At 48.4% G+C, this 21,448-nt stretch overlaps 1 protein-coding gene across 1 annotated transcript in view; it reads left to right on the top strand.

Moving 5' to 3' along the window:
- LOC106606155 (CUB and sushi domain-containing protein 3) overlaps positions 1–21,448 on the top strand; it is a 540,034-nt gene that overhangs the window by 11,525 nt on the left and 507,061 nt on the right. The window contains exon 2 of the mRNA XM_082975995.1: positions 21,168–21,390. Within this exon, the coding sequence (XP_082832121.1) occupies positions 21,168–21,390 (223 nt within the window). The remainder of the gene's footprint in view (positions 1–21,167; positions 21,391–21,448) is intronic.

Raw genomic sequence — 21,448 nt, 5'->3', positions numbered from 1 at the left:
GAGATATCCATTCTCACGGAGATATCCATTCTCACCGAGATATCCATTCTCACCGAGATATCCATTCTCACTGAGATATCCATTCTCACTGAGATATCCATTATAACTGAGATATCCATTCTCACTGAGATATCCATTCTCACTGAGATATCCATTCTCACGGAGATATCCATTCTCACTGAGATATCCATTCTCACTGAGATATCCATTCTCACTGAGATATCCATTCTCACTGAGATATCCATTATAACTGAGATATCCATTCTCACTGAGATATCCATTCTCACTGAGATATCCATTCTCACTGAGATATCCATTCTCACTGAGATATCCATTATAACTGAGATATCCATTCTCACGGAGATATCCATTCTCACTGAGATATCCATTATAACTGAGATATCCATTCTCACGGAGATATCCATTCTCACTGAGATATCCATTATAACTGAGATATCCATTCTCACGGAGATATCCATTCTCACTGTGCTAATGTGGTAACCTGTATGACTAAAGAAGGGGGAAGAAAGAGAGAAACAGAGACATAGAAACAGAGAGAAACAGAGAGACAGAGACAGAGAAAGAGAGCAGAGAGAAATCCACTATAAGGCCATAAGCGTGACCTTTCCAGTGCTCAGTATAAAGACTCTATCTATCTACTGTCTATCCTGCTACTGTAGTCAGAGAGAGCCTGATGGGGTTATATGGTGTTATATGGCTGTAAGGACTAGACTATAGACCAGTATAGCTGGGTGTGATATGGCTGTAAGGACTAGACTATAGACCAGTATAGCTGGGTGTGATATGGCTGTAAGGACTAGACTATAGACCAGTATAGCTGGATGTGATATGGCTGTAAGGACTAGACTATAGACCAGTATAGCTGGGTGTGATATGGCTGTAAGGACTAGACTATAGACCAGTATAGCTGGGTGTGATATGGCTGTAAGGACTAGACTATAGACCAGTATAGCTGGGTGTGATATGGCTGTAAGGACTAGACTATAGACCAGTATAGCTGGGTGTGATATGGCTGTAAATGTAACTAGTGGAGTTGCAGCTGAAGCTCATCACCAACCTGCCTTATATTATAATGGGAATTATGTATTGGGATGCTGATTCATATATCTGATCCCTTTTCTCTGCTGTCCATTCACAGCGTGTCGTTAATGCACTTCCTTATCGCAAAGGACGGTTTGGGAAGTAGGAATTACACTGGTGGTTTTGGTGTCGTTGTTCCATTACAACAGCCCCCCCCTCCCCCTCCCCCCCTCCCCCTCCCCCTCCCCCCCTCCCCCTCCCCCCCTCTCCACACCATAACTTTATGGTCCATTTACATGGCAATTCATTTTGTGAGGTCAGCGTACATATACTTCAACATATACCAAATCAATAGACTATAATGTTTTTAAAAAAAACAAAGGCTAAATAACGATGAATTTTAAATGTTTTAACGGTAGGCGTCGGTTTCATGGATCTCTGTGTTTGTGTGTCTTCGGCTGCCCCAGGGAGAATACTGTATAATCTAGATGATTGGGGCGATGGATGAAAGGAGCACGAAGCCTTCTGCAATGGCATTAACCTACAAAATGAACACATAGTGTATCATAAAACACAGCTTAATGAAATTCATGCATGTCCTCTCCTCTGAAAGACCAGAATACTTGTTCATATGTTTCCTTTGAAGTTGAATCAACAAGATAAATGTTTACAATTTATTTTCATAGATACAAAAAAAAAAAGCTTTTATAGAAACGTCAGCGTGTAACACATTACAAGCATTTTTAATTCGCTGCTGTGTTGAGAAGGAACCGGATTCAAATTCACATAATAGAGATGGCTTACTCAGAGATGGAGGCAGAAAGAGAGAGGGAGAGAGAGAGAGGAGGGAGAGAGAGAGGAAGGAGAGAGAGTGAGGGAGAGAGAGAGGAAGGAGAGAGAGGAGGGAGAGAGAAGGGAGAAGAGAGAGGAGGGAGAAGAGAGAGGAGGGAGAAGAGAGAGGAAGGAGAGAGAAAAAGAGAGAGAGGAGGGAGAAGAGAGAGGAGAGAGAGAGGTTGAAGAAGGAGAGAGAAAAAGAGAGAGGAGAGAGAGAGAAGAGAAAGAGAGAGAGGTTGAAGAAGGAGAGAGAAACGAGAGAGAAGAGAGGAGAGAGAGGTTGAAGAAGGAGAGAGAAAAAGAGAGAGGAGAGAGAGAGAAGAGAAAGAGAGAGAGGTTGAAGAAGGAGAGAGAAATGAGAGAGAAGAGAGGAGAGAGAGGTTGAAGAAGGAGAGAGAAACGAGAGAGAAGAGAGAGAAGAGAGAGAGGAGAGAGAGAGGTTGAAGAAGGAGAGAGAAAAAGAGAGAGGAGAGAGAGAGAGAAGAGAGAGAGGAGAGAGAGAGGTTGAAGAAGGAGAGAAAAACGAGAGAGGAGAGAGAGAGAGAAGAGAGAGAGAGGTTGAAGGAGAGAGAAACGAGAGAGAAGAGAGAGGAGAGAGAAAAGAGAGAGAGGGAGGTTGAAGGAGAGAAACGAGAGAGAAGACAGAGAGAGAGGTTGAGCTGTGAGTTAAAGTCTCTCCCTAAGGACAATAGCTGCATGAAATCTCACATTTTGAATAGTCCACAGTTACAGTAGGTTTCTCTCTCCCTGAGGACAATAGCTACGTAGAATCTCACAGTTTGAATAGTCCACAGCCTCACATCATTTAAGCTCTGCGACAACTCAACCTTGGCCTGTGCGCTCCTCATTGAGCGGTGCGTTAATGTTCTTAGTTACGCTTGTTCAATGGATTTGGGGATGTGTTGGCATACATTTTTAAACATGTCTTTATGTATTTCTTCACCAAATAAACAGAAAGTATTCAGCAGCATCAGCAAACACACGTGAACTTTTTCTGTTGTTGCCCTGATTGGTTGTTGGCTGTTCAATAGTCACGCAACCAATCAGAGTTTCTCCCCTGAGGTTTGATTCTGATTCTATTCCAAATAGCACCTTATTCCCTAATGCATTACCCTGGTCTATAGTAGTCCACTACCCTATGGACCCTGGTCTATAGTAGTACATTACCCTGGTCTATAGTAGTCCATTACCCTATGGACCCTGGTCTATAGTAGTCCATTACCCTGGTCTATAGTAGTCCATTACCCTATGGGCCCTGGTCTATAGTAGTCCATTACCCTATGGACCCTGGCCTATAGTAGTACACTACCCTATGGACCCTGGTCTATAGTAGTCCATTACCCTATGGACCCTGGTCTATAGTAGTCCACTACCCTATGGACCCTGGTCTATAGTAGTCCATTACCCTATGGACCCTGGTCTATAGTAGTCCATTACCCTATGGACCCTGGTCTATAGTAGTACACTACCCTATGGACCCTGGTCTATAGTAGTCCACTACCCTATGGACCCTGGTCTATAGTAGTCCATTACCCTGGTCTATAGTAGTACATTACCCTGGTCTATAGTAGTCCACTACCCTATGGGCCCTGGTCTATAGTAGTCCACTACCCTATGGGCCCTGGTCTATAGTAGTCCACTACCCTATGGGCCCTGGTCTATAGTAGTCCATTACCCTATGGACCCTGGCCTATAGTAGTCCATTACCCTGGTCTATAGTAGTACATTACCCTATGGACCCTGGTCTATAGTAGTCCATTACCCTATGGACCCTGGCCTATAGTAGTCCATTACCCTGGTCTATAGTAGTACATTACCCTATGGACCCTGGTCTATAGTAGTCCATTACCCTATGGGCCCTGGTCTATAGTAGTACACTACCCTATGGACCCTGGTCTATAGTAGTACACTACCCTGGTCTATAGTAGTCCACTACCCTGGTCTATAGTAGTCCACTACCCTATGGACCCTGGTCTATAGTAGTCCACTACCCTATGGACCCTGGTCTATAGTAGTCCACTACCCTGGTCTATAGTAGTCCACTACCCTATGGACCCTGGTCTATAGTAGTCCACTACCCTATGGACCCTGGTCTATAGTAGTCCATTACCCTGGTCTATAGTAGTACATTACCCTATGGACCCTGGTCTATAGTAGTCCACTACCCTATGGACCCTGGTCTATAGTAGTCCATTACCCTGGTCTATAGTAGTACATTACCCTATGGACCCTGGTCTATAGTAGTCCACTACCCTGGTCTATAGTAGTCCACTACCCTGGTCTATAGTAGTCCACTACCCTATGGACCCTGGTCTATAGTAGTCCACTACCCTATGGACCCTGGTCTATAGTAGTCCACTACCCTGGTCTATAGTAGTCCACTACCCTATGGACCCTGGTCTATAGTAGTCCACTACCCTATGGACCCTGGTCTATAGTAGTACATTACCCTGGTCTATAGTAGTCCACTACCCTGGTCTATAGTAGTCCACTACCCTATGGACCCTGGTCTATAGTAGTACACTACCCTGGTCTATAGTAGTCCACTACCCTGGTCTATAGTAGTCCACTACCCTATGGACCCTGGTCTATAGTAGTCCACTACCCTATGGACCCTGGTCTATAGTAGTCCACTACCCTGGTCTATAGTAGTCCACTACCCTATGGACCCTGGTCTATAGTAGTCCACTACCCTATGGACCCTGGTCTATAGTAGTACATTACCCTGGTCTATAGTAGTACATTACCCTATGGACCCTGGTCTATAGTAGTCCACTACCCTATGGACCCTGGTCTATAGTAGTCCACTACCCTGGTCTATAGTAGTCCACTACCCTATGGACCCTGGTCTATAGTAGTCCACTACCCTATGGACCCTGGTCTATAGTAGTCCATTACCCTGGTCTATAGTAGTCCACTACCCTATGGACCCTGGTCTATAGTAGTCCACTACCCTATGGACCCTGGTCTATAGTAGTCCACTACCCTGGTCTATAGTAGTCCACTACCCTATGGACCCTGGTCTATAGTAGTCCACTACCCTGGTCTATAGTAGTCCACTACCCTATGGACCCTGGTCTATAGTAGTCCACTACCCTATGGACCCTGGTCTATAGTAGTCCACTACCCTGGTCTATAGTAGTCCATTACCCTATGGACCCTGGTCTATAGTAGTCCACTACCCTATGGACCCTGGTCTATAGTAGTCCATTACCCTATGGACCCTGGCCTATAGTAGTCCATTACCCTATGGACCCTGGTCTATAGTAGTCCATTACCCTATGGACCCTGGTCTATAGTAGTCCATTACCCTATGGACCCTGGTCTATAGTAGTCCACTACCCTATGGACCCTGGTCTATAGTAGTCCACTACCCTATGGACCCTGGTCTATAGTAGTCCACTACCCTATGGACCCTGGCCTATAGTAGTCCATTACCCTATGGACCCTGGTCTATAGTAGTCCATTACCCTATGGACCCTGGCCTATAGTAGTCCATTACCCTGGTCTATAGTAGTACACTACCCTATGGACCCTGGCCTATAGTAGTCCATTACCCTATGGGCCCTGGTCTATAGTAGTCCATTACCCTGGTCTATAGTAGTCCACTACCCTATGGACCCTGGCCTATAGTAGTCCACTACCCTATGGACCCTGGTCTATAGTAGTCCACTACCCTATGGACCCTGGTCTATAGTAGTCCACTACCCTATGGACCCTGGCCTATAGTAGTCCATTACCCTGGTCTATAGTAGTACATTACCCTATGGACCCTGGTCTATAGTAGTACATTACCCTATGGACCCTGGTCTATAGTAGTACATTACCCTATGGGCCCTGGTCTATAGTAGTCCACTACCCTATGGACCCTGGTCTATAGTAGTCCATTACCCTATGGGCCCTGGTCTATAGTAGTCCATTACCCTGGTCTATAGTAGTACATTACCCTATGGGCCCTGGTCTATAGTAGTCCATTACCCTATGGACCCTGGTCTATAGTAGTCCATTACCCTATGGGCCCTGGTCTATAGTAGTCCACTACCCTATGGACCCTGGCCTATAGTAGTCCACTACCCTATGGACCCTGGTCTATAGTAGTACATTACCCTGGTCTATAGGTACATTACCCTATGGACCCTGGTCTATAGTAGTCCATTACCCTATGGACCCTGGTCTATAGTAGTCCACTACCCTATGGACCCTGGTCTATAGTAGTCCACTACCCTATGGACCCTGGCCTATAGTAGTCCATTACCCTATGGGCCCTGGTCTATAGTAGTCCATTACCCTATGGACCCTGGTCTATAGTAGTCCACTACCCTATGGACCCTGGTCTATAGTAGTCCACTACCCTATGGACCCTGGTCTATAGTAGTCCATTACCCTATGGACCCTGGTCTATAGTAGTCCACTACCCTATGGACCCTGGTCTATAGTAGTCCACTACCCTATGGACCCTGGTCTATAGTAGTCCACTACCCTATGGACCCTGGTCTATAGTAGTCCACTACCCTATGGACCCTGGTCTATAGTAGTCCACTACCCTATGGACCCTGGTCTATAGTAGTCCAATACCCTATGGACCCTGGTCTATAGTAGTCCATTACCCTATGGACCCTGGTCTATAGTAGTCCACTACCCTATGGACCCTGGTCTATAGTAGTCCACTACCCTATGGGCCCTGGTCTATAGTAGTCCACTACCCTATGGACCCTGGTCTATAGTAGTCCATTACCCTATGGACCCTGGTCTATAGTAGTCCATTACCCTGGTCTATAGTAGTCCATTACCCTATGGACCCTGGTCTATAGTAGTCCATTACCCTGGTCTATAGTAGTCCATTACCCTGGTCTATAGTAGTCCACTACCCTATGGGACCTGGTCTATAGTAGTCCATTACCCTGGTCTATAGTAGTCCATTACCCTGGTCTATAGTAGTCCATTACCCTATGGACCCTGGTCTATAGTAGTCCATTACCCTATGGACCCTGGTCTATAGTAGTCCATTACCCTGGTCTATAGTAGTCCATTACCCTGGTCTATAGTAGTCCATTACCCTATGGACCCTGGTCTATAGTAGTACATTACCCTGGTCTATAGTAGTCCATTACCCTATGGACCCTGGTCTATAGTAGTACATTACCCTATGGGCCCTGGTCTATAGTAGTCCATTACCCTATGGACCCTGGTCTATAGTAGTCCACTACCCTATGGACCCTGGTCTATAGTAGTCCATTACCCTATGGACCCTGGTCTATAGTAGTCCATTACCCTATGGACCCTGGTCTATAGTAGTCCACTACCCTGGTCTATAGTAGTCCACTACCCTATGGGCCCTGGTCTATAGTAGTCCATTACCCTGGTCTATAGTAGTACATTACCCTATGGACCCTGGTCTATAGTAGTCCATTACCCTATAGACCCTGGTCTATAGTAGTCCATTACCCTGGTCTATAGTAGTCCATTACCCTGGTCTATAGTAGTCCATTACCCTATGGACCCTGGTCTATAGTAGTCCATTACCCTATGGACCCTGGTCTATAGTAGTCCACTACCCTATGGGCCCTGGTCTATAGTAGTCCATTACCCTATGGGCCCTGGTCTATAGTAGTCCATTACCCTATGGGCCCTGGTCTATAGTAGTACATTACCCTATGGACCCTGGTCTATAGTAGTCCATTACCCTATGGACCCTGGTCTATAGTAGTCCACTACCCTATGGGCCCTGGTCTATAGTAGTCCACTACCCTATGGACCCTGGTCTATAGTAGTCCACTACCCTATGGGCCCTGGTCTATAGTAGTCCATTACCCTGGTCTATAGTAGTCCATTACCCTATGGACCCTGGTCTATAGTAGTACATTACCCTATGGACCCTGGTCTATAGTAGTCCATTACCCTATAGACCCTGGTCTATAGTAGTCCATTACCCTGGTCTATAGTAGTCCATTACCCTGGTCTATAGTAGTCCATTACCCTATGGACCCTGGTCTATAGTAGTCCATTACCCTATGGACCCTGGTCTATAGTAGTACATTACCCTATGGGCCCTGGTCTATAGTAGTCCATTACCCTATGGACCCTGGTCTATAGTAGTACATTACCCTATGGGCCCTGGTCTATAGTAGTCCATTACCCTATGGACCCTGGTCTATAGTAGTCCACTACCCTATGGACCCTGGTCTATAGTAGTCCACTACCCTATGGACCCTGGTCTATAGTAGTCCACTACCCTATGGACCCTGGTCTATAGTAGTACATTACCCTATGGGCCCTGGTCTATAGTAGTCCATTACCCTATGGACCCTGGTCTATAGTAGTCCATTACCCTATGGACCCTGGTCTATAGTAGTCCACTACCCTATGGACCCTGGTCTATAGTAGTCCACTACCCTATGGACCCTGGTCTATAGTAGTACATTACCCTATGGGCCCTGGTCTATAGTAGTCCACTACCCTATGGGCCCTGGTCTATAGTAGTCCACTACCCTATGGACCCTGGTCTATAGTAGTCCATTACCCTGGTCTATAGTAGTCCACTACCCTATGGACCCTGGTCTATAGTAGTACATTACCCTATGGGCCCTGGTCTATAGTAGTCCACTACCCTATGGACCCTGGTCTATAGTAGTACATTACCCTATGGACCCTGGTCTATAGTAGTCCATTACCCTGGTCTATAGTAGTCCATTACCCTATGGACCCTGGTCTATAGTAGTCCATTACCCTATGGACCCTGGTCTATAGTAGTACATTACCCTATGGGCCCTGGTCTATAGTAGTCCATTACCCTATGGACCCTGGTCTATAGTAGTCCATTACCCTATGGACCCTCGTCTATAGTAGTCCACTACCCTATGGACCCTGGTCTATAGTAGTCCATTACCCTATGGACCCTGGTCTATAGTAGTCCATTACCCTATGGACCCTGGTCTATAGTAGTACATTACCCTATGGGCCCTGGTCTATAGTAGTCCATTACCCTATGGGCCCTGGTCTATAGTAGTCCACTACCCTATGGACCCTGGTCTATAGTAGTCCACTACCCTATGGGCCCTGGTCTATAGTAGTCCATTACCCTATGGACCCTGGTCTATAGTAATCCATTACCCTATGGACCTTGGTCTATAGTAGTCCATTACCCTGGTCTATAGTAGTCCATTACCCTATGGACCCTGGTCTATAGTAGTCCATTACCCTATGGACCCTGGTCTATAGTAGTCCATTACCCTATGGGCCCTGGTCTATAGTAGTCCAGTACCCTATGGACCCTCGTCTATAGTAGTCCACTACCCTATGGACCCTGGTCTATAGTAGTCCATTACCCTATGGACCCTGGTCTATAGTAGTCCATTACCCTGGTCTATAGTAGTCCATTACCCTATGGACCCTGGTCTATAGTAGTCCATTACCCTATGGACCCTGGTCTATAGTAGTCCATTACCCTGGTCTATAGTAGTCCACTACCCTATGGGCCCTGGTCTATAGTAGTCCATTACCCTATGGGCCCTGGTCTATAGTAGTCCACTACCCTATGGACCCTGGTCTATAGTAGTCCATTACCCTATGGACCCTGGTCTATAGTAGTCCATTACCCTGGTCTATAGTAGTCCATTACCCTATGGACCCTGGTCTATAGTAGTCCATTACCCTGGTCTATAGTAGTCCATTACCCTATGGACCCTGGTCTATAGTAGTCCATTACCCTATGGACCCTGGTCTATAGTAGTCCACTACCCTATGGACCCTGGTCTATTGTAGTCCACTACCCTATGGGCCCTGGTCTATAGTAGTCCATTACCCTATGGGCCCTGGTCTATAGTAGTCCATTACCCTATAGACCCTGGTCTATAGTAGTCCATTACCCTGGTCTATAGTAGTCCATTACCCTATGGACCCTGGTCTATAGTAGTCCACTACCCTATGGACCCTGGTCTATAGTAGTCCATTACCCTATGGACCCTGGTCTATAGTAGTACATTACCCTATGGACCCTGGTCTATAGTAGTACATTACCCTATGGGCCCTGGTCTATAGTAGTACATTACCCTATGGGCCCTGGTCTATAGTAGTCCATTACCCTATGGACCCTGGTCTATAGTAGTACATTACCCTATGGACCCTGGTCTATAGTAGTCCATTACCCTATGGGCCCTGGTCTATAGTAGTCCACTACCCTATGGACCCTGGTCTATAGTAGTCCACTACCCTATGGACCCTGGTCTATAGTAGTACATTACCCTATGGACCCTGGTCTATAGTAGTCCATTACCCTATGGGCCCTGGTCTATAGTAGTCCATTACCCTGGTCTATAGTAGTCCATTACCCTATGGGCCCTGGTCTATAGTATTCCACTACCCTATGGACCCTGGTCTATAGTAGTCCACTACCCTATGGACCCTGGTCTATAGTAGTACATTACCCTATGGACCCTGGTCTATAGTAGTCCATTACCCTATGGACCCTGGTCTATAGTAGTCCATTACCCTATGGGCCCTGGTCTATAGTAGTACATTACCCTATGGACCCTGGTCTATAGTAGTCCACTACCCTATGGACCCTGGTCTATAGTAGTCCATTACCCTATGGACCCTGGTCTATAGTAGTCCATTACCCTATGGACCCTGGTCTATAGTAGTCCATTACCCTATGGACCTTGGCCTATAGTAGTCCACTACCCTCTGGACCCTGGTCTATAGTATTCCACTACCCTATGGACCCTGGTCTATAGTAGTCCACTACCCTATTGGCCCTGGTCTATAGTAGTCCACTACCCTATGGACCCTGGTCTATAGTAGTCCATTACCCTATGGACCCTGGTCTATAGTAGTCCATTACCCTGGTCTATAGTAGTACATTACCCTATGGACCCTGGTCTATAGTAGTACATTACCCTATGGGCCCTGGTCTATTGTAGTCCACTACCCTATGGACCCTGGTCTATAGTAGTCCACTACCCTATGGACCCTGGTCTATAGTAGTCCACTACCCTATGGGCCCTGGTCTATAGTAGTCCACTACCCTATGGACCCTGGTCTATAGTAGTCCATTACCCTGGTCTATAGTAGTCCATTACCCTATGGACCCTGGTCTATAGTATTCCACTACCCTATGGACCCTGGTCTATAGTATTCCACTACCCTATGGACCCTGGTCTATAGTAGTCCACTACCCTATGGACCCTGGTCTATAGTAGTCCACTACCCTATGGGCCCTGGTCTATAGTAGTCCACTACCCTATGGACCCTGGTCTATAGTAGTCCACTACCCTATGGACCCTGGTCTATAGTAGTCCACTACCCTATGGACCCTGGTCTATAGTAGTCCACTACCCTATGGGCCCTTGTCTATAGTATTCCACTACCCTATGGACCCTGGTCTATAGTAGTACATTACCCTGGTCTATAGTAGTACATTACCCTATGGACCCTGGCCTATAGTAGTCCATTACCCTATGGACCCTGGTCTATAGTAGTACATTACCCTATGGACCCTGGTCTATAGTAGTCCACTACCCTATTGGCCCTGGTCTATAGTAGTCCACTACCCTATGGACCCTGGTCTATAGTATTCCACTACCCTATGGACCCTGGTCTATAGTAGTCCACTACCCTATGGACCCTGGTCTATAGTAGTCCACTACCCTATGGACCCTGGTCTATAGTAGTCCACTACCCTATGGGCCCTGGTCTATAGTAGTCCACTACCCTATGGACCCTGGTCTATAGTAGTCCACTACCCTATGGACCCTGGTCTATAGTAGTCCACTACCCTATGGACCCTGGTCTATAGTATTCCATTACCCTATGGGCCCTGGTCTATAGTATTCCATTACCCTATGGGCCCTGGTCTATAGTAGTACATTACCCTATGGGCCCTGGTCTATGGTATTCCATTACCCTATGGACCCTGGTCTATAGTAGTCCACTACCCTATGGGCCCTGGTTTATAGTAGTACATTACCCTATGGACCCTAGGCTATAGTAGTCCATTACCCTGGTCTATAGTATTCCATTACCCTATGGGCCCTGGTCTATAGTAGTCCATTACCCTATGGACCCTGGTCTATAGTAGTCCATTACCCTATGGACCCTGGTCTATAGTAGTCCACTACCCTATTGGCCCTGGTCTATAGTAGTCCACTACCCTATGGGCCCTGGTCTATAGTAGTCCACTACCCTATTGGCCCTGGTCTATAGTAGTCCACTACCCTATGGACCCTGGTCTATAGTAGTCCACTACCCTATGGGCCCTGGTCTATAGTAGTCCACTACCCTATGGACCCTGGTCTATAGTAGTCCACTACCCTATGGGCCCTGGTCTATAGTAGTCCACTACCCTATTGGCCCTGGTCTATAGTAGTCCACTACCCTATGGACCCTGGTCTATAGTAGTCCACTACCCTATGGGCCCTGGTCTATAGTAGTACATTACCCTGGTCTATAGTAGTCCATTACCCTGGTCTATAGTAGTCCACCACCCTATGGACCCTGGTCTATAGTAGTCCACTACCCTATGGGCCCTGGTCTATAGTAGTACATTACCCTATGGACCCTGGTCTATAGTAGTACATTACCCTATGGACCCTGGTCTATAGTAGTCAACTACCCTATGGACCCTGGTCTATAGTAGTCCACTACCCTATGGGCCCTGGTCTATAGTAGTCCACTACCCTATGGGCCCTGGTCTATAGTAGTCCATTACCCTATGGACCCTGGTCTATAGTAGTCCATTACCCTATGGACCCTGGTCTATAGTAGTCCATTACCCTATGGACCCTGGTCTATAGTAGTACATTACCCTATGGACCCTGGTCTATAGTAGTCCATTACCCTATGGACCCTGGTCTATAGTAGTCCACTACCCTATGGACCCTGGTCTATAGTAGTCCACTACCCTATGGGCCCTGGTCTATAGTAGTCCACTACCCTATGGACCCTGGTCTATAGTAGTCCACTACCCTATGGGCCCTGGTCTATAGTAGTCCACTACCCTATTGGCCCTGGTCTATAGTAGTCCACTACCCTATGGACCCTGGTCTATAGTAGTCCACTACCCTATGGGCCCTGGTCTATAGTAGTACATTACCCTGGTCTATAGTAGTCCATTACCCTGGTCTATAGTAGTCCACCACCCTATGGACCCTGGTCTATAGTAGTCCACTACCCTATGGGCCCTGGTCTATAGTAGTACATTACCCTATGGACCCTGGTCTATAGTAGTACATTACCCTATGGACCCTGGTCTATAGTAGTCAACTACCCTATGGACCCTGGTCTATAGTAGTCCACTACCCTATGGGCCCTGGTCTATAGTAGTCCACTACCCTATGGGCCCTGGTCTATAGTAGTCCATTACCCTATGGACCCTGGTCTATAGTAGTCCATTACCCTATGGACCCTGGTCTATAGTAGTCCATTACCCTATGGACCCTGGTCTATAGTAGTACATTACCCTATGGACCCTGGTCTATAGTAGTCCATTACCCTATGGGCCCTGGTCTATAGTAGTCCATTACCCTATGGACCCTGGTCTATAGTAGTCCATTACCCTATGGGCCCTTTTCTATAGTAGTCCACTACCCTATGGACCCTGGTCTATAGTAGTCCATTACCCTATTGGCCCTGGTCTATAGTAGTCCACTACCCTATGGGCCCTGGTCTATAGTATTCCACTACCCTATGGACCCTGGTCTATAGTAGTACATTACCCTATGGACCCTGGTCTATAGTAGTCCATTACCCTGGTCTATAGTAGTCCATTACCCTGGTCTATAGTAGTCCACTACCCTATGGGCCCTGGTCTATAGTAGTCCATTACCCTGGTCTATAGTATTCCATTACCCTATGGACCCTGGTCTATAGTAGTACATTACCCTATGGACCCTGGTCTATAGTAGTCCATTACCCTGGTCTATAGTAGTCCATTACCCTGGTCTATAGTAGTCCACTACCCTATGGACCCTGGTCTATAGTAGTCCATTACCCTGGTCTATAGTATTCCATTACCCTATGGACCCTGGTCTATAGTAGTCCACTACCCTATGGACCCTGGTCTATAGTAGTCCATTACCCTATGGACCCTGGTCTATAGTAGTCCATTACCCTATGGGCCCTGGTCTATAGTAGTCCATTACCCTGGTCTATAGTAGTCCATTACCCTATGGACCCTGGTCTATAGTAGTCCATTACCCTATGGACCCTGGTCTATAGTAGTCCACTACCCTATGGACCCTGGTCTATAGTAGTCCATTACCCTATGGGCCCTGGTCTATAGTAGTCCACTACCCTATGGGCCCTGGTCTATAGTAGTCCACTACCCTATGGACCCTGGTCTATAGTAGTCCATTACCCTGGTCTATAGTAGTCCACTACCCTATGGGCCCTGGTCTATAGTAGTCCATTACCCTATGGACCCTGGTCTATAGTAGTCCACTACCCTATGGACCCTGGTCTATAGTAGTCCACTACCCTATGGACCCTGGTCTATAGTAGTACATTACCCTATGGACCCTGGTCTATAGTAGTCCATTACCCTATGGGCCCTGGTCTATAGTAGTACATTACCCTGGTCTATAGTAGTCCATTACCCTATGGACCCTGGTCTATAGTAGTCCACTACCCTATGGGCCCTGGTCTATAGTAGTCCACTACCCTATGGGCCCTGGTCTATAGTAGTCCACTACCCTATGGACCCTGGTCTATAGTAGTCCATTACCCTATGGGCCCTGGTCTATAGTAGTCCATTACCCTATGGACCCTGGTCTATAGTAGTCCATTACCCTATGGACCCTGGTCTATAGTAGTCCATTACCCTGGTCTATAGTAGTCCATTACCCTGGTCTATAGTAGTCCATTACCCTATGGACCCTGGTCTATAGTAGTCCATTACCCTGGTCTATAGTATTCCACTACCCTATGGACCCTGGTCTATAGTAGTCCACTACCCTATGGACCCTGGTCTATAGTAGTCCACTACCCTATGGGCCCTGGTCTATAGTAGTCCATTACCCTATGGACCCTGGTCTATAGTAGTCCACTACCCTATGGACCCTGGTCTATAGTAGTCCATTACCCTATGGGCCCTGGTCTATAGTAGTCCACTACCCTATGGGCCCTGGTCTATAGTAGTACATTACCCTATGGACCCTGGTCTATAGTAGTCCATTACCCTATGGACCCTGGTCTATAGTAGTCCACTACCCTATGGGCCCTGGTCTATAGTAGTACATTACCCTATGGACCCTGGTCTTTAGTGGTCCACTACCCTATGGACCCTGGTCTATAGTAGTACATTACCCTATGGGCCCTGGTCTATAGTAGTCCACTACCCTATGGACCCTGGTCTATAGTAGTCCACTACCCTATGGACCCTGGTCTATAGTAGTCCATTACCCTATGGGCCCTGGTCTATAGTAGTACATTACCCTATGGACCCTGGTCTATAGTAGTCCATTACCCTATGGACCCTGGTCTATAGTAGTCCACTACCCTATGGGCCCTGGTCTATAGTAGTCCACTACCCTATGGACCCTGGTCTATAGTAGTCCATTACCCTGGTCTATAGTAGTCCACTACCCTATGGGCCCTGGTCTATATTCAGTGCATTCGGAAAGTATTCAGACCTCTTGACTTTTTCCTCGTTTGTTACGTTACAGCCTTATTCTAAAATTGATTAAATTGCTTTTCCCCCCTCATCAATCTACACACAAATACTACATAATGACAAAGAAAAAACAGGTTTTTAGAAAATGTTGCAAATGTATAAAAAATAAATAAATAATATCACATTTACATAACTATTCAGACCCTTTACTCAGTACTTTGTTGAAGCACCTTTGGCAGCGATTACAGCCTTGAGTCTTCTTGGGTATGACTCTACAAGCTTGGCACACCTGTATTTGGGGAATTTCTCCCATTCTTCTCTGCAGATCCTCTCAAGCTCTGTCAGGTTGGATGGGGAGCGTTGCTACACAGCTATTTTCAGAGATGTTCGATCGGGTTCATGTCAGGGCTCTGGCTGGGCCACTCAAGGACATTCAGAGACTTGTCACGAAGCCAATTCTGCGTTGTTTTGGCTGTGTGCTTAGGGTCGTTGTCCTGTTGGTGACCCTTCAGCCCAGTCTGAGGTCCTGAGCGCTCTGGAGCAGGTTTTCATCAAGGATCTCTCTGTACTTTGCTCCTTTCATCTGTCCCTCGATCCTGACAAGTCTCCCTGTCCCTGCCTCTGAAAAACATCCCCACAGCATGATGCTGCCACCACCATGCTTCACCGTAGGGATGGTGCCAGGTTTCCTCCAGACGTGATGTTTGACATTCAGGCCAAAGCGTTCAAATCTTGGTTTCATCAGACCAGAGAATCTAGTTTCTCATGGTCTGAGAGTCCTTTAGGTGCCTTTTGGCAAACTCCAAGTGTGCTGGTCTTGGGGACCTTCAATGCTGCAGACATTTTTTTGTTACCCTTCCCCAGATCTGTGCCTCGACACAATCCTGTCTCGGAGCTCTATGGACAATTCCTTCGACCTCATGGCTTGGTTTTTGCTCTGACGTGCACTGTCAACTGTGGGACCTTGTATAGACAGGTGTGTGCCTTTCCAAATCATGTCCAATCATTTGAATTTACCACAGGTGGACTCCAATCAAGTTGTAGAAACATCTCAAGGATGATCAATGGAAACAGGATGCACCTGAGCTCAATTTCAAGTCTGATAGCAAAGGGTCTGAATACTTATGTAAATAAGGAATTTAAGTTTTTTATTAATACATTTGCAAAAATGTTAATAAAAAACAGTTTTCGCTTTGTCATTATGGGGTATTGTGATGTCATTATGGGGTATTGTGATGTCATTATGGGGTATTGTGATGTCATTATGGGGTATTGTGATGTCATTATGGGGTATTGTGTCTAGATTGATGAGGCAAAAAAAATGTAATCTATTTTAAAATAAGGCTGTAACGTAACAAAATGTGTAAAAAGGGAAGGGTGTCTGAATACTTTCCAAATGCACAGTAGAGGGAACAGGGTACCAGTTGGTACGACAGTAGAATCTGTGTTCTGGTCAACACAATGGAAAGCTAAACATAATTGACCTGTTAATTAAGATGGACGGTAATTACTCCTGTAGGGGAAAGGCAGTGAAGGGGGATAAATCATGCATCTTAATTACACTTGGATTTTTATTAATAGACCATTTGCAGAGTTTCCTTACAATAAAACAGCTAAGCTTTGGCTTGTCCTTGTCACAGGCAGAGTGTGTAGTGTGTGTGTGTGATGTGTGTGTTTTTGTGTGTATGTGACTGCGTGTGTTTGTGCATTGAAAATCTCCTAATTAATGGAAATTACATTTTTCACCACAAAGCCTAACCCAAATAATCAAAGTATTTGTAGTCTGACCAGTGTGGTAACTGTCTGACCCATCGTGTTAAGGTAATGAGTTTTTTGCCAGCCTGCCTGCAGACAGTAGGAGAGAAGAGGGAAGACTGGTGCATGTATTAGGAATACCTTGAGTGGGTAGTGGGTAGGCTGGGTAAGGTACAGACCAGGAGAGTGGGTAGTGGGTAGGGTGGGGAAGGTGCTGACCAGGAGAGTGGGTAGTGGGTAGTGGGTAGGGTGGGGAAGGTACAGACCTGGAGAGTGGGTAGTGGGTAGTGGGTAGGGTGGGTAAGGTACAGACCAGGAGAGTGGGTAGTGGGTAGTGGGTAGGGTGGGGAAGGTGCAGACCAGGAGAGTGGGTAGTGGGTAGTGGGTAGGGTGGGGAAGGTGCAGACCAGGAGAGTGGGTAGTGGGTAGGCTGGGTAAGGTACAGACCAGGAGAGTGGGTAGTGGGTAGTGGGTAGGGTGGGGAAGGTACAGACCAGGAGAGTGGGTAGTGGGTAGGGTGGGTAAGGTGCAGACCTGGAGAGTGGGTAGTGGGTAGGGTGGGTAAGGTACAGACCAGGAGAGTGGGTAGTGGGTAGGGTGGGTAAGGTACAGACCAGGAGAGTGGGTAGTGGGTAGTGGGTAGGCTGGGGAAGGTGCTGACCAGGAGAGTGGGTAGTGGGTAGGGTGGGTAAGGTGCAGACCTGGAGAGTGGGTAGTGGGTAGGGTGGGTAAGGTACAGACCAGGAGAGTGGGTAGTGGGTAGGGTGGGTAAGGTACAGACCAGGAGAGTGGGTAGTGGGTAGTGGGTAGGCTGGGGAAGGTGCTGACCAGGAGAGTGGGTAGTGGGTAGTGGGTAGGGTGGGGAAGGTACAGACCAGGAGAGTGGGTAGTGGGTAGTGGGTAGGCTGGGTAAGGTACAGACCAGGAGAGTGGGTAGTGGGTAGTGGGTAGGGTGGGTAAGGTACAGACCAGGAGAGTGGGTAGTGGGTAGTGGGTAGGCTGGGGAAGGTGCAGACCAGGAGAGTGGGTAGTGGGTAGTGGGTAGGCTGGGGAAGGTACAGACCAGGAGAGTGGGTAGTGGGTAGTGGGTAGGCTGGGTAAGGTACAGACCAGGAGAGTGGGTAGTGGGTAGTGGGTAGGGTGGGTAAGGTACAGACCAGGAGAGTGGGTAGTGGGTAGGGTGGGTAAGGTACAGACCAGGAGAGTGGGTAGTGGGTAGTGGGTAGGCTGGGGAAGGTGCTGACCAGGAGAGTGGGTAGTGGGTAGTGGGTAGGCTGGGTAAGGTACAGACCAGGAGAGTGGGTAGTGGGTAGTGGGTAGGCTGGGGAAGGTACAGACCAGGAGAGTGGGTAGTGGGTAGTGGGTAGGCTGGGGAAGGTACAGACCAGGAGAGTGGGTAGTGGGTAGTGGGTAGTGGGTAGGCTGGGGAAGGTGCTGACCAGGAGAGTGGGTAGTGGGTAGTGGGTAGGCTGGGGAAGGTGCTGACCAGGAGAGTGGGTAGTGGGTAGGGTGGGTAAGGTGCAGACCTGGAGAGTGGGTAGTGGGTAGGGTGGGTAAGGTACAGACCAGGAGAGTGGGTAGTGGGTAGTGGGTAGGCTGGGGAAGGTGCTGACCAGGAGAGTGGGTAGTGGGTAGTGGGTAGGGTGGGGAAGGTACAGACCAGGAGAGTGGGTAGTGGGTAGTGGGTAGGCTGGGTAAGGTACAGACCAGGAGAGTGGGTAGTGGGTAGTGGGTAGGGTGGGTAAGGTACAGACCAGGAGAGTGGGTAGTGGGTAGTGGGTAGGCTGGGGAAGGTGCAGACCAGGAGAGTGGGTAGTGGGTAGTGGGTAGGCTGGGGAAGGTGCTGACCAGGAGAGTGGGTAGTGGGTAGTGGGTAGGCTGGGGAAGGTGCTGACCAGGAGAGTGGGTAGTGGGTAGGGTGGGTAAGGTGCAGACCTGGAGAGTGGGTAGTGGGTAGGGTGGGTAAGGTACAGACCAGGAGAGTGGGTAGTGGGTAGTGGGTAGGCTGGGGAAGGTGCTGACCAGGAGAGTGGGTAGTGGGTAGTGGGTAGGGTGGGGAAGGTACAGACCAGGAGAGTGGGTAGTGGGTAGTGGGTAGGCTGGGTAAGGTACAGACCAGGAGAGTGGGTAGTGGGTAGTGGGTAGGGTGGGTAAGGTACAGACCAGGAGAGTGGGTAGTGGGTAGTGGGTAGGCTGGGGAAGGTGCAGACCAGGAGAGTGGGTAGTGGGTAGTGGGTAGGCTGGGGAAGGTACAGACCAGGAGAGTGGGTAGTGGGTAGTGGGTAGGCTGGGTAAGGTACAGACCAGGAGAGTGGGTAGTGGGTAGTGGGTAGGGTGGGTAAGGTACAGACCAGGAGAGTGGGTAGTGGGTAGGGTGGGTAAGGTACAGACCAGGAGAGTGGGTAGTGGGTAGTGGGTAGGCTGGGGAAGGTGCTGACCAGGAGAGTGGGTAGTGGGTAGTGGGTAGGCTGGGTAAGGTACAGACCAGGAGAGTGGGTAGTGGGTAGTGGGTAGGCTGGGGAAGGTACAGACCAGGAGAGTGGGTAGTGGGTAGTGGGTAGGCTGGGGAAGGTACAGACCAGGAGAGTGGGTAGTGGGTAGTGGGTAGTGGGTAGGCTGGGGAAGGTGCTGACCAGGAGAGTGGGTAGTGGGTAGTGGGTAGGCTGGGTAAGGTACAGACCAGGAGAGTGGGTAGTGGGTAGTGGGTAGGCTGGGTAAGGTACAGACCAGGAGAGTGGGTAGTGGGTAGGCTGGGGAAGGTACAGACCAGGAGAGTGGGTAGTGGGTAGGCTGGGTAAGGTACAGACCAGGAGAGTGGGTAGTGGGTAGTGGGTAGGGTGGGTAAGGTACAGACCAGGAGAGTGGGTAGTGGGTAGTGGGTAGGCTGGGGAAGGTACAGACCAGGAGAGTGGGTAGTGGGTAGTGGGTAGGGTGGGTAAGGTACAGACCAGGAGAGTGGGTAGTGGGTAGTGGGTAGGGTGGGGAAGGTACAGACCAGGAGAGTGGGTAGTGGGTAGGGTGGGTAAGGTACAGACCAGGAGAGTGGGTAGTGGGTAGTGGGTAGGCTGGGGAAGGTACAGACCAGGAGAGTGGGTAGTGGGTAGTGGGTAGGGTGGGGAAGGTACAGACCAGGAGAGTGGGTAGTGGGTAGTGGGTAGGCTGGGGAAGGTACAGACCAGGAGAGTGGGTAGTGGGTAGTGGGTAGGGTGGGTAAGGTACAGACCAGGAGAGTGGGTAGTGGGTAGTGGGTAGGCTGGGGAAGGTACAGACCAGGAGAGTGGGTAGTGGGTAGTGGGTAGGGTGGGTAAGGTACAGACCAGGAGAGTGGGTAGTGGGTAGTGGGTAGGGTGGGGAAGGTACAGACCAGGAGAGTGGGTAGTGGGTAGGGTGGGTAAGGTACAGACCAGGAGAGTGGGTAGTGGGTAGTGGGTAGGCTGGGGAAGGTACAGACCAGGAGAGTGGGTAGTGGGTAGTGGGTAGGGTGGGGAAGGTACAGACCAGGAGAGTGGGTAGTGGGTAGTGGGTAGGGTGGGGAAGGTACAGACCAGGAGAGTGGGTAGTGGGTAGTGGGTAGGGTGGGTAAGGTACAGACCAGGAGAGTGGGTAGTGGGTAGTGGGTAGGGTGGGGAAGGTACAGACCAGGAGAGTGGGTAGTGGGTAGTGGGTAGGCTGGGGAAGGTGCAGACCAGGAGAGTGGGTAGTGGGTAGTGGGTAGGCTGGGGAAGGTGCAGACCAGCTGGTGGTACCAATTTACCAGACCTGTTGTTTGTCTCAAAACATCAGTGTTACCGTGAAGGGAATTAGATAAAATGCTGCAGTGTATTGGATAAAATTGTTGAGTGTTGAGTGTTGAAAATGTGTTACCTGTACGTGTGGAGTGTTGAAGAAATGATGTTTTGATCTCATGGTTTTTGCTTTCTTGTCTTTCCAGGGTTCATTCATACGTGTGGAGGGACATTAAAAGGAAAGAACGGTACCATAGAAAGCCCAGGTTTCCCATACGGATATCCCAACGGGGCCAACTGTACCTGGGTAATAGTAGCAGAACAAATGAACAGGATTCATATTGTTTTTCAATCTTTCGCTGTGGAAGAGGAATACGATTTTTTATCTTTGTATGACGGACACCCACATCCGGCACACTTCCGGACGAGGTAAGAAACAACCGATCTCCGGGGAAAAGAAGACCTTGAAATATGTTGAAATAAGTCT

This window comes from Salmo salar, chromosome 05 (genome assembly GCF_965601325.2).
Source record: "Salmo salar chromosome 05, fSalSal1, whole genome shotgun sequence".
Classification (NCBI taxonomy): domain Eukaryota; kingdom Metazoa; phylum Chordata; class Actinopteri; order Salmoniformes; family Salmonidae; genus Salmo; species Salmo salar.
Note: the sequence above shows the minus strand (reverse complement) of the source record. Positions and strands in the feature narration are given on the sequence as shown.